At 39.2% G+C, this 14,577-nt stretch overlaps 1 protein-coding gene across 1 annotated transcript in view; it reads right to left on the bottom strand.

The window, feature by feature from the left end:
- Positions 1-585: 585 nt before the first annotated feature.
- PARVA (parvin alpha) overlaps positions 586-14,577 on the bottom strand; it is an 81,814-nt gene continuing 67,822 nt past the window's right edge. The window contains exons 11-13 of the mRNA XM_063117293.1: positions 9,932-10,033; positions 9,358-9,430; positions 586-5,581 (exon numbers count right to left, since the gene is read on the bottom strand). Of these exons, the coding sequence (XP_062973363.1) occupies positions 5,505-5,581; positions 9,358-9,430; positions 9,932-10,033 (252 nt within the window). The 3' untranslated portion in view covers positions 586-5,504. The remainder of the gene's footprint in view (positions 5,582-9,357; positions 9,431-9,931; positions 10,034-14,577) is intronic.

Below are 14,577 nucleotides of genomic sequence, written 5' to 3'. Positions count from 1 at the left end.
TTAAACTAGTTTTGATATTTTTAAAACTCTATATTCGATACAGAAATAAACCTGCTACTATAGTAATATTTTCTATATTTTTTCAGATGCAATAAATATTAGATATAATCTGTAGATTCTATTTCATATTAATTTCATATAGGTGATAAATCTCTATTAGAAATATAAGCAAGGATCTATTTATATAAGACATGTAGTGCTTGGGTATGAAAATTATTCAACTATTCCATGTTTACAATATATGCATTTATAATATGTAGTTGTAAGAACAGCTCTTCAGTTAAAACAAAGGCGTGCTACGAAACATATCCATGTTCACTGATTTAGGCCTAATCTACACCAAGAAGCAGGATATTGCCCTATGAAAGTGGTATATAAAAGACAGGAACCACACTACTGCTTTATAGCGGTATCGAAGTGCACTGACAACTGTTGGGGCCCATTGACACATACCACATACTGCTTTCATAGAGCTATATCCTGCTTGGTGTGGCTCCTGCCTCTTATATACCGCTTTCATACCACAATATCCTGCTTGGTGTAGATTAGGCCAAGTTTCTTTTGGTGTAGATTAGGCCAAGTTTCTTTTGCAAAATCAAAGAAATCAACTTCATCCCAAGTGTCAATCATTTGCATTTTTGAAGACAGAATCAACTCTGATTTACACAGAAACATTTTGCTGATTCTGTTCTCAAATAAGGACTTTAGAATCTAGTCAAAACACACATCCAAGAAACCATTCATTTTTCTTCTTAAAAAGCTCACTTTGTTCCAGAAAGGAAGTGCTATCAGAAAAAAGTATTATCAGTGGAAAATATTTAAAACGTCGGTAATATAATCCTGGATGTTCAAGCAGAGTTCTCCTGTTACTAGCTATGGGACGGGGAACAGCCAATGCCCTACTGAGGCCCATTTGCCAAGTGCTCAAAGCTGCATATCCAGGTGATCTAACAAGGGGGGATTCTGTGGTTTGATGAAGAACCTCATGTTTGGCCGTAGCTAGACCTAAGGTTTATCCCTGGACCATCCAGGTGTCAAACCTGTTCATCTAGGTGACACACAGGGGATCCAGTGCTCAGGCAGGGGCGAACCCTGGATGATCCCAGGATAAACCTTAGGTCTAGCTGTGGCCTTTAAATGAATGTTGTACATGTGATTCCTTCACGGATCTAGCTGCCAAAACTGCCACACAAAGCTGTTTTAGAAAACATGCAACTGTGTGCAGCAGTGAGGAGTAGAGAGGGCTGCATTTAGCCCACCCCAACAATTGCAAATGCAACTATCGTTGCTTTTTTCAAAACCCAAAACCTGATTCAGAGAAGGCTCTTTCAGTGAGCTGGATTAGAACCCAAACATAGAATCTCTTTGTTGCCTCAAATCCAGTCTGAATCCCCTAAATATATATATAAAATCAGCTGGCTCAACATAAAGGTATTTAATAATTAGAAACCAAGAACTTTTTAAAAAAGGTTTCTTTTTTGCTGAGAAGGGGAAAAAAATCATTCTATCTCATTCCAACCATAAAGAGCCATTCAAAATTTCCCAGAATGGTATTGAAGGAAAAAGGAAGAGAGAGAGGAATATGGGAAAGAGAGTTCTTGGTAGAGTTGTCAACTTTTCTTTTTTTTTTTACCATCTCCTGTGCTGTTCTGCAATAGTTAATTCTCTTGTCTCCTACACTTACTTCAACGCACAATACAAGCTTCTTTTCTGAAATGAAAACAAATAAAAGCTAATGTAACTAATTTGTCTACTAGACTTTTTTCTTAATTGCTCTAAACTAGTTCCATAAGTTAATGATGTGTCATGTGTATGTTCTTTTATCTAGCTTGAGCCTACTGCTTATGAACTTTCTTAGACCCAGAGTTCTATTATGAGAGCTAAGGGAGAAAATTTACATTCCCTTTGTCCATATCATCCATAGTTTTAAACTACCCACTTACAGCGCAATCCTTTACATGTACACTCAGAAGTAAGTCCAACTAAGTTCAATGGGATTTCCTCCCAGGTAAGTGGGTACAGGATTTCAGGTTTAGTCATCTTCTTTCTAATTAAGTTTGAAACACACTAACCTTTCCTTTCAAAACCCTGAAATGAAATAAAATTATGTTTTTCATTCCTGCTATGCAAGTTAACGTAGAAAGAATATTTGGGGACTGAAATTCATCCTCTCCTATCAGGGGGTCAAATATGACTGGCACAATTCTGGAGGATAGGAACTGTCCTGGTAATTTTATAGGGGTGAAGTAGAAACACAAAGTTAAAGCCTTCAGTTTATGGCTTCGGCTGGAAACTAGCACAACTAGTTGCTCTCAGGTTTGATGCTGTTGGGAAGCTTGTACATCTGACCCAAATCAGATGATTGTAGTTCCACAGCAGCTTGACTGTTCTAATTGTGTATGTCTGAATTCAGCCTGAAAGTGGGTAAGCATGGCCACATTTTTACTGGCTCTCATCCTGTGCCTTTAACAGTAGCCTGACAGCAGAATTAGTTATTATGGGAAAATATCCCCTCTTCCCTCTAATGTTTAGTGAAACTCATTGTGTAATAGGACATCGAGCCATCAGGAGTTGTGGTTTTTTGCTCCTACCTGCACAGCCAATGATATAGAGTAGAAGTGGGAAAACATATAATATACTGCTCATCCTCCCAGATGGGCAGGAGGAGTGGCATACAGGGGAATTCTCATTATTAACTCCTTCCACTGGTTCTTCTCTCTGTTTGCCCTGAAGAGGCAGGGCTTGGGGAGGGAAGAAGACTCAGCGGAAGTCCCATGGGCCAGATGGACATGATCCATGGGCCGGAGGTTCCCCATCCCTCTTATACACAAACCTCCCAAGTACTTGCAGATATTACAAAATCAGCTCAGAAAAACTCAATTTTTCCTTTAAAATGTTACACCGAATGGGCTGAATATGTGATAGCAGAAAGCACCATATACTGAAAACACTGAACTGAAGATTATTTACAAAGGTGTAAGACCCTCTCCTTGATTTTAACAGACTTTCAAGTAACTGTATGTAGAGTTGCAGTCAACTAATTAGGACTACAATGGAAACAAGTCCAAGATCAAGCTGTAAAGAGTATCTAATGCTTGTATATGTAATCTATTCACATACATTGAGGGCTAATTTTGATAGTGTTACTATTTGACATGGTAAAGTCATTATAATAACCAGACACAAAGGAAGACTGGGCTCTTATACCTGGAGTAAAAATGAGAACCTCAGCTTGTCGAGCTTGTCAACTAGACACGAGAGTATCTGCACCTACTGAAAGTCCCCCTTTTACAACTATTAGAGGAACAGGAGCCTTGTCCACCTTTGCATGTGGTCACACTAAAAGCCACTATCAGGTATTTTACACTTATCCCTTTTGTGTAATGACCGTACTGTTTGTATGCACCCTCATGTGGTAAGAAATGATATGCAACAAATCATATCCAAATATCATGAACAAGAGTTTTACTTGGGTGTGTTAATCTTCCTCTCAGTCCTTAGGGGTGTTACGTAGCATACACATCATAGAAAACCAATGAAATATAATCACCTCCAGGTAACTTTACTGCAACGGAGCCTAAAATGAAAATTGAACCTAGGCTACTGAATACCTAATGGCAATGTAGGACCTTCCAAATGTCACTAGCCCAGATATGTTCTAATACAATATGAACCTGTTTACTTGCATTACAAAAACAAATCTCATAAAAATAATCTAAAGAAGCCAGATCAGCCCCCTATAGAAACAAGGAATATTTAAAACCAGCACCTCAATGTATAAAATAGGAAAGAGGTGTTATTTTACATTTAGGTTTGATAATTTTTGGGATAATGATTAAGGGTTCAATCCTATGCATGTTCATTATCATTCATTCATTCATTCATTCATGCTAACTGGGGGATGCCAGGAGTTGTAGGGATTTTTCTCTTGCTAAACATGCATAGCATTGTGCCACCAAAGAAGCAAGCTGCTCTTACTAAAATTTCAGTGTAAAGTAAAAGTGGAATAAATTGAACTACAATGCATTATATTATGAAAGTTCAGTCTCTGTATATAGACTTTGCCAAATTCTGTTGATCAACAATATACCATAACCTGATTTCCAGTAACTGATCAACATATTTCATTCATTTTAGATCTCCAGAAATCAGAGTACACAAGAATACTTTATCTCTTTCAACAATATCTGCCTTTGTTTCTTGCTATAAACCTCCTGTGTCTTACTGATATCAGTTACATTATTTACATTATTTTATGTTTCAATTCAATTAAGTAAATAAAGCTCATTTCTATTTCCTTTCAACGCCCTGGCAATGAATATATTCTAGGATTTATTGTAAAACAGTTGCAATTTTGAAATTATGTACATATTTCGTACCATAGCTTTTGCAACTAAGCAAAAGTTTCCTATTAAAAAAGATAATATAAGGTGTGCTAGTCTAAATGCACTGTAACATATATTTAATAGAGAACTTTATGATTTAGAGATTTTTAAGGAATGGAAGTTTATGAGGAATGTGTGCACAGAGAACATAAACCTGGCTCCTTATAAGCCTATTCTGAAGACCGTTTAAAGCTCAAATCTGCAAAAAGCCACTTATGTTCTCTCTCCATATATATTTCCATGATGTTTGCAATAGCACTCCTATCTCTTATTATGAACACAGTGGATCCCTTATCTGAAATAAATATTTAATACACGGAGACATAGTAATTATTCTGCAGCCCAATCCACAAGTTATTTAAATGGAAGTAATTCAGTTTAGGTGATTTTATGGACCAACTTAGCTGCTAAACCTGTTGCACCATGATCATTAAAATGGCTCCCTACTGTCACCAACTCCCCTTAATATATGGGGAAAGAAGTACAGCATTGTGCTGTTGTTCCAGGTCAATACTGATGAAGAGCCCAAAGCATTGAGTGAATGGTCCACCATCTTCCCAGCCTGAGCAAATCTTTTGTGTGCCACAGCCAAGTCACATAGAAAGGGAAAGAATGCCAGAGACAACAGCACTCTGGCTGGGAGTGGGTCCTGCATAAGGAGACAACATTTTCCAGCGCAGCAGTGCAAAGACCTGTGCGTATGAACTTCTCGGTCGTTGCCTCGGCACAGCTCATAGGAGCAGGCTGTCAGTTTTATTCAAGTCACTTGTTTTTCTTAAGCTGGTTGAGGATCAGCATTTGTCTGTGTTGCTTGTTATCCAATAAATTAAGAGATAGTTCAAACAAAGGGATAATATAGCAACATGGAGTCCCTTCGCAGAAATCTGTACCTTCCAACTAATTTGCATTTTATAAACATTCCGATTTAAAACATTCCTCATTTTAAAGCATCCTATCAAAACAAACATAGCAAGAATATTCTGAGAATTATGCCATCTGATATGAAGGAAGCAAAGTGGGGGGAAAAGAAAGGAAATAATAAGAAGAAGAACTGCAAAGAAAAGAGTGGCTCTTTGGTTGGTTCGTTAATGGCCACCTGCGGCATCTCTTTGCCATTCTTCATTCTACGTTTCTGTATTTGGTGAACAGGTTGTACAGCACTCTCAGGGTTGACTTTAAGTCACAGTTTACAATGTCTAGAAAGAGAAAAAAAGAAAAGATTGTAAGGATGAGCAATTCAAAAGACAAACAGCGAGCCAATGCAAAGGGTCCAAAATGGGAAGAAGCATAACCACACAGTTATCATTTTATAGGCCAGAGATTGGCCATGCAGGTGTTGTTGGACTGGAATTTCCATCAGACCTAGCCAGCATAGCCAATGGTGAGGAATGATGGGTGTTGAAGTCCAACATCTGGAGGGCCACACATTCCCCATCCCTATTATAAAGAAAGGCCGCAATCTTTTTGTGTAGTGATGCTGTTAAAATCCAATTGACTTTAGTAAACTAACTGAAGGATTATAGCTAAAACTAGCTACAAGTGTTCATTCAGAGCAGGCCTTCACAACTTGTGACCCATCAAGCCCAATGCAGCTCACCTGCTATCTAATTATGGCTCACTAAAGGCACAATCCTATGCATGTTTAGAAAGAAAGTAGTCTTGTTAGACTTTTGTCTGTCTATTGCACTCTATGTAGATGATAAACTACAACCTGCCTGGGTCTGCAAAGCAAGGGGCTGCCAAGTACTTGGCAGGCTGCAATAAAAGACTGGTGACCTGTATTTGGCTTGGTGTGTCAAGTTATGTAGGCCTGCAGTATCTAAAAAAATTAGAAGCCTCTGAAAATTACCATTCCGTTCCTGTTCAATACTGTCCCTGAGAAACTCATCTCAAGTCTCGCTAGAAATATCTATGTGATTCCTGAGAATGGTAATTTTATCTCAAGGAAAATATAGAAAATCAGAGACAACACACACTTTCGCTAATAGAAAAGCTGACAGGACTGTAACACTACTGCTGGGTAAAAATCAAGACTTATGTTATTGCCTCTGGACAAAGTTTGCTGGCTGAGTATAGAGTTGTGAAGCAGAAAAAATGGCTTTTACACACCGCTTGGGCCAGTGCTCGTAACACTCTAAAACCATTGGATGACTGTGGGTACCATCCCCAAGAATCTTCAACGTTTCCTATGAGAATGGGCCTAGAACTCCCATGTAGCTTCCAGAGAAGGTGTGGGCAACTTGTGGCCTTTCAGACATTTTGGTCTATAATTCCCATGAGCCCTAGCCAGCATAGTCAATGGTGGCGATGATGGGAGTTGTAGGTTGAAACATCTGCAGGGACACAAGTTTTGTATCCATTCTAAGAATTTTCTCTTCGAGTTTTTTTTTTTTAAAAGTAATGCACATTATACAAAATGAAGGTTGGAAAGGGAAAATTTCAGTCTACTGGTGACAGGGGAAGCCGCTATTTTTTGTAGTGGGGGGAGGAATCTGATGCCCAATTTCATATTATATTTTTCTTCCTAGATAATTTTATATTATTAGATAATTATTTTAAAAATTCATTCACCAAAGCAACTAAGAAATTTAAAAGCTATTTTGTATTCACATTTAAACGATTAAGATCTTTTTCACTATTCTCATGCTTGCTGGAAGATTTAAGCATGGGCATTCTGCCCAACATATAAAACAGATGTTTTTCCATTCATACTGAGCAGGAAGTTTCATATTAAGCTTTTCAATAATTGCACATGAAATGTCCTACATACACACAAACATGTAAATGAATGCTGAAATGTCCGTATGGTTTGATTTACACTGGAAAAAATCCAGCCATCTCTTTGAGCAATAAATACCTGGAAAACTGAAACAGTATAATGACATTAACTGTCCACAAGGGATATAGAATCACAGTAATTCTCCATTTTCATTGTGGGTCTAGAATTCCCATTTTATCTCCACTCAGTTTAACGGAGGGCATGTGTTAAAAGTCATCCTTAATCCACCTAAGCAGATAGCATAGAACAGTTCCCACCAACATTAATGGTCTGTTTTTCTAATACTGCATCATTACATCAGCAATACTTTCACTTCTCTTTGTTTAAACAAAACCTCTCAAGCTGCTGAAGTAAAGAATGAGGTAGGCATGAGTACCAAACTAGTACATCTTAGGCTTTGCATTAAGAGTATATTTGTTTCAAAGCAAATTACAAACATGGAAATGAATGAAATTGAAACAAATGGGTGTCATGGGCATCATGGATTTATTTCATTGCTCATGTTAGCTTGAAGTTACAGGGAGAAAAAATCAGAGAAAAAGCAATATTTTGGTGTGTATTCATAATGGAAAACTCAAGTGTTCTACAGTTGCCTTTAACTTTGGTGCACTCCATCCAACCAGCATGAATTTTTATTACCCCCTCCAGGGCCTAATCTACACCAAGAAGGATATTGCGGTATGAAAGCGGTATGAAAGCAGTATATAAAAGGCAGGAGCCACACTACTGCTTTATAGTGGTATAGTGGTACAACTGTTGGGACCCATTGACACATATCATATACCGCTTTCATGCTGCTATATCCTGCTTGGTGTGGCTACTGCCTTTTATATATTGCTTTCATGCCGCTTTCAAACCACAATATCCTGCTTGGTGTAGATTAGGCCCAAGAGAGCAGACCTACCAAGTTTCAGCCAGAAAGGTGACAGGGCACCCATTTCATAGACACTTAAAAAGGCATAGAGGAAAGGCATAGAGGAAATAAATAAATTTTATCTTGGTGTTTTAAATTTGTAATTTTGCATTGCTGCTGTTTTTATCTGGTTGAGCTTTTATACTGTATTTTATATTATGGTTTTATACTGTTGTTTTATACTTTGAATGTTTTTAATTTTTGTGAACCGCCCAGACACCTCCGGCTATTGGGCGGTATAGAAATGTAATAAATAAATAAATAAGGCAATTTAAAGTCTCATCTACTTTTAGTTCATGGCCTGAACACTTGGTTTTCACAGAGAGCAAAACAAAAATCCCAAGGTGATCTTAAGGTTTAGAGATTGGCGAGCAGGTCTGTGTTGTTCCCAAATAGTTTAACCAAGTGCCGATAAACTTTGAGAAATTCGCCTGAGTAGCTAAGTTCTCCCTCTATCCTGTTGGGCAGAAGAGGTATTCATGCTCTCACCGATTCTCTTCCGCCCTGCTGATTCTGTTGTGCAAACGGCCCCCAGGGCAACCCAAAATGAGTGCAAATGCTCTTTCTGCAAGAAGGCAGATCGGCGGGCCTCGGATAAGAAAGCTCTGCTGACCTGCCTCCTTCTAGAAACTAGTGTTTCTGCTTGGTTTGAGGCTTCCCTTAAGAAGTGGTAAATCTTCAGTGTGTAAGCAGTGGGTCCCTCTTGTTCTTCACAATTGGCAGTACCCACCGCTTGCAGAAGTGGGCGGAAAAAAATTGACCGGAGCATATGCAGTCCATTGGATTCTACCCTTTTCTTCTTTAGTGAGAATTTCTAAGAAAAGGACATTCTTCCCAATGTCTCAGATGTTCAATGCAAAGATTGTAATTTGCAGGGAATACCTGAGGTATCAGGAAATAAGTCTTGCTGTTTTAAATCCTGTTGCTTAAAATTGAATTTGGGAGTTATCTAAATTCCTCTGGACTACGGCTTGTGACTACTGAGAAAAATCTACACTTAAAAAAACCCTACATTTTAAGTGTAGAACTTAGGAACTATGCTTAAAAATGCAGGTGTCAACATCTCCCTTTGCATTTCAAGGAAGACAAAATGCTATGGAAAATGGATGTAATCCTCATAATTATAGTAGTTTCAAATGAAACGAGGCATTTATTCTCCATGCCTTTCCCTATTTACAGTACTTAATGCTTCACTCTTTAGCCTAATTTAAAGATGTCCTATCATTTTTAAATCTGTTGTACCACTAGGAAAATGAAGTACAAAAAGTTCAAAAAAATACCTTCTGGCCGTGGTTTGGGTTTTTCCAGCCCTCCATCTTGCATTAGCTCAAATGCAAAGGATACATTGAGTACCTGTGATTTAAGTAAAGAGAGCAATCATCCCCAATTCTAGGCTTTTGTACAGAGCATATAGCAAGGCTCTATACTACCTAAGGATATAATTGTCTTTTTCATACAGAGTAATTAATTTTGTTTAAATACTTTAGAAAGTTAGGTGATTATAAAAACTACAGGTATAAAATAATGACTGAAAGGACTCTCACCTTAATGTTCAGTTAATCATCCATATTAGGCTTCTTTACTACATACACTGAGTTTATCTTTAATAGATAAAGATATCTATTAAACATCTTTAATAGATCAGGTTTTCTTTAAATGCAAATACGTATTTCAAAAACAGAATTACCTGCTGCTGTTTTTATACTGTTGCTTATATGTCTCTGATGGTTTTTAAATTTTATATACTTTTAATGTTTACTGTTTTTAGCTTTTGTGAACCGCCCAGAGAGCTTCGGCTGTGGGGCGGTATATAAATGTAATAAATAAATAAGAATAAATAAATAAATAAATTACCTTCTGCTCAAAACTATCAGGAGTCAAGAAAAAGCTGTGAAGAGGCACAAAATAACCTTCAAGAAGACCCATCAGAAGCACCAGGTACACACCATCTGCAAACTTTAAGATGAAATGTTTTAGCATCATCTCTCAAATGCTCTCACTGTTATGACCTCCCCCCTCAAGACATTACCTAATTCTGAAGAAATAAACAACCATAAGGCTGCAACATGCACGGACATATCTTTCATTATCAGTGGTGGAAGCGCAAATTATTGTGATTAGAAGAATTGAGGTGCCCAAACAAAGAAGCTTAATGACATTATAAAGATCTGCTCTACAAGACTGCTTGAATTCAGCAAGATGATCCTCTATTTGTTTCCACAACTTAAATATAACTTATTGGTCTGATTGTTACAGCCCTAGAAAAAGGTAGAAACCATCATAAGCCTGGAGACGTATTTAGCACACAGGGCAGACATTGGTTGCTCATCACTGCAAGATGAATAATCCTCCCCTTCCTTCGAGATTAATGCTCTCACAACAACTCTGAGAGATAGGTTAGGCTTAGAGGGAGATTCCTTAGAGGGAATTTTACTGTTCTAACTCTGTATTTTAATCTTATATCAATTTTTGCTGTGTGGTTTTATCCTGGTTGTGCTTTTTACACTGTATTTTGTATTTGTGTTTTTAACCTGTTGGTTGTTTTATTATGGTTTTAATTTTTGTGAACCACCCAGAGAGCGTCGGCTATTGGGCGGTATAATAAATAAATAAATAAATAAACCCAATGAAGATTACCTCACAGGGTTGTTGCTGTGAGGATAAAATGGAGAGGACGAGGATTGTGTATGCCGCCTTGGTTCCTTGGAGAAAAAAGGGGGATATAAATGTAATAAAGGAAGGAAGGAAGGACGGAAGAAAGGCTTAGCAGAGATTTGAACCTGCACTACACTGATTCTCCATATTATTGACTGTGCTGTCTCCAGAACACACTGACTTGGTTGGCATGACATGACAGCCCATTGCGAGTTAATTTATGCTTGAAGAGGTGTGGTGCACAGCGGCCGCCATTGTGAATATGTGACACCTGACCGGGGGTTGTCGCAATCCAGACCATCTAAAGCTCAAACCCAGACAACTGGTTGAGTTATCCAACAGCACTTTTTTATTAAATTTAAGATGGTGGTTAACCATCAAAGAACAGAAAGACCAAGGGACGGATCCAAACGTAAGGGAGTGTAAGGAGGTTTGTGGAAGCTAACTTTCCTGACCCTCCTTTCTCCACAACCCCTCTCAAAAGCTCCCTTTTTGCTGGATAGAGTGGGCTGTGGGGAGAAATCCCTGAAATTGGGCTGAGGCAAATTCCACAAGTGAGACCTCTACTTTTGGAAGTTGGCTCTGCAAAACTTTTCAGCTGATCTGGGGAGGCTGCCAGAGGAGGGAATGGCAACCACATTATTCATGCTTTTGCCTGGATCCAGCTCAGATCTTTTAAATATGCGTAACACTATGCTGGCAGAACAATTCACATACTACTCAGATTTCAACAGGTTTGCATTATAAGGAAAGCAACACATTTTCTCAGAAGAGGGAATCTCAGAAAATAGATATGACCACATCATTTAATTGTACAAAGATTTGGGCAAAAGGGAAAAATGTTGATTGAACATAAGCCTTAACAAAGGCAAGCAGGGATCCTCTTGTACTTGCTTATTTTGCTTATATAAACAGATGCATCTTACTCAAAGAAGAGGATAAATCTCAATTCTAACCAGACCTTTCATAGCTTTAGGGTGCAATCGTATGCATGTCTAGACAGAAAAATGTCCTATAACTCCCAGTATACCCTAGCCAGTCTAAACATGCATAATTTGCCCAACCTAGAAACCTTGATTTTTTAAAAATATGATAGACAATATTCCCTGGGCATTTTCACTCAACTTTATATCAAGAGGTTTTAAGCTTCAGTGAATAACAGAAAAGATTTTCGATTTTTAAAAAACTGGGAATATGGCACCCTAAAATGCGACAGTTTTTTAAAAATCACATTTTCACTAAAGTTCTCAAACACATACGCTGAATATAAATTACAAGATAACATGTAATTTTCTGAAAGCTAGATGTCTACTTCATTGTAGAACTGATTTTTTTTAAAGAAACTTGAGATACACTAAATTGCACTGGGTGTATGCATTCAAGCAGTCATGACTTTATTGCACAAACTGAGAGGTCACACAATGATTTTTTATTTTAAAAAAGTTAGGGACATGGAGATTTTCAACATAAGATATTCTGGTCCATTATTCACTTTTACCTGAAGTGAGGTGGCAGGGGAGGAACAAGTATGCAATCTCATACAATCTCTCCTCATAAAGAAGGAAAGATTTCTGAACAGGGCTTAACTATCTAACCAGGAGCAAAATTTACTGAAGTAATATTTAATTACTTACTGTCCAATGCTATGCATGTCTACTCAGCAGTAAGTTCTATTATTTACAATGGGTCTTACTCATAGGTAAGTAGAGAATTGCAGCCATATTATGTTTATCCTCCAGATAATGTGAATGGCTGCATCTCTCATCAAGCCATGGCTCTTTTGTTTATGTGGACAATCCTGCATTCCCCAGTGGAAAATTCTAAGAGGGAAAATAGGATTTTCCTGTTTCTCCAGAAGTCCCTAGAAGAGAAGTCTTGCACTGCCAACACTGTCAATTTTGATGGAAAAACAATCTTCCCTCAGTGTTCTGTGTATGTGTGTGACCAATCCACCCTTACATTTTATACATATTTTTAAAGTCTAAAATGTACATCCTTCCGAAAGACAATTGAAATATTGAAAATAAATGATTATTCTGAAGGCGAGAAGCAAAATTATTGTTATTATGAGGAGTTATGAATAAACAAATGTTATTTCAGAAATTTCCTTCCTCCATCCCAGGCAAATCAAAGGTATCCTATTCAAAAGCTGTAAGAAAATGTAAAGGATAACTTTCTTTCTTTCTTTTTAAAGGTATTCATTACCACACAAAATCTGAGTAGTTTGTTTTTGGGAAAGCTCATGTTATTCTCTTCATTTTTGTACCCTAAACAAAGAAGATGAGTATTTTTTTTCTGAATCTAATCTAAGGATGGACAAGAGTCTCTCTTCTATAATTTAAAAGGCAAGTGCTGTAGAAAGAAACACCTACGTTTGCACACAATGAGATGGTTCAAACATCATGATAACCATAGTTTATTGTGAAGTCCAAAGTAGTCAAATGTGTTAGACTGGAAAGACCACTTTAATCTAAGGGCCTTGCTAGACGGCAGGTTAGCCCGGTGCGCAGCCCGGGCTTGTCCCTGTGCGTCCAAATGATGCACAGAGGATCCCAGGCTCAGGCAGGGCTCAAACTGCCCTGGCCTCGGGCTAACCGGCACCACTTTTGGCCCGGTTTTTCCTGTGGTCTCGGGCTCAGCCAGAGACCACGGGCGTGTAGACGGGTCCGCTGCTTTTCCTGGCTACTGCATTTACGCGCGAGTAGCGGTTTTGTGAACCGCCCAGAGAGCTCCGGCTATTGGGCGGTATAGAAATGTAATAAATAAATAAATAAATAAAAATAAATAAATAGCTGGGAAAAGCGGCAGACGGGCTGCAGCGCTCCCGCCGCCACCGATGTCCCTGGCCCCCATTACCTGCCGGAGCCAAGTCCCCGACCTCCGATGCCTGCCACTGCCGCGTCCCCAGCCTCCGATGCCCGCCGCCGCTGAGTCCCCAGCCTCCAATGCCTGGTGCTGCTATGTCCCCGGCCTGTGATGGCCATTGCTAACATGTCCCCGGCCTGTGATGCCCAGTGCTACCATGTCCCCAGCGTCTGATGCCCGGCGCTGCCATGTCCCTGGCCTCTGACACCCGGCTGGGGGATATGGCAGTGCCAGGCATCACAGGCCGGGGGATATGGCAGCGCCGGGCAATGGAGGCTGGGGACATCGGCGATGGTGGGAAACGGTGGCTGGGGACATCAGCGGCGGCGGGTAGTGGTGGCTGGGGACATCGGGTGGGGGGATTGGAGGCCAGGGGAGAAATTGGGGGGAGGAAATCGGGGGAAGGGGGAGCAGGGGACCCTTTTTTTTTTTTTTAAAAAAAAACCCTATCTTTTCTGGTGGTGCGCTCCTGCGCACGTGGCCTCTTTAAGTAAAAATAAAAATGGCGGACGTGACGGGGCTTTCCTATACCCTGTCGTGTCTCACGTGCAGACGGGGCTGACAAGCCGTGCTAATTCTAGCGTGGCCTGGCCCCTCTACATGCCTGGATTTTAAGGTAGGTCTAGCAAGGCCCTTAGTATCACATAATCATCACTAGTGGTTACTGTCAACAGTATTTTTTTCTTCAGTCCTCTTTAAGTTTAAACCTCAGTTATTTGAACCACTGCCTTTCAAACACTATTGACCCTTCTCTTGGCCTCTGGCAATGCAAACAATCTGATGAATGCCAGTTCCAACCGTATATTTTGGGTGATTTCCAGCACATTTTGTGTCCTAGTACTACAATCATGAAAACAATGAGATACATAAACTACCAACATTTATTTATTTCATTTATAACCCACCTTTTGTACAAGGAGCTCAAGGTGGTGGACATGGTTCTTGCTCCTCAACATCCTGGGAACCAGGCTAAGATGAGA

This window comes from Elgaria multicarinata, chromosome 2 (genome assembly GCF_023053635.1).
Source record: "Elgaria multicarinata webbii isolate HBS135686 ecotype San Diego chromosome 2, rElgMul1.1.pri, whole genome shotgun sequence".
Taxonomy (NCBI): Eukaryota; Metazoa; Chordata; class Lepidosauria; order Squamata; family Anguidae; genus Elgaria; species Elgaria multicarinata.
This window is presented reverse-complemented; position numbering and strand designations above follow the sequence as displayed.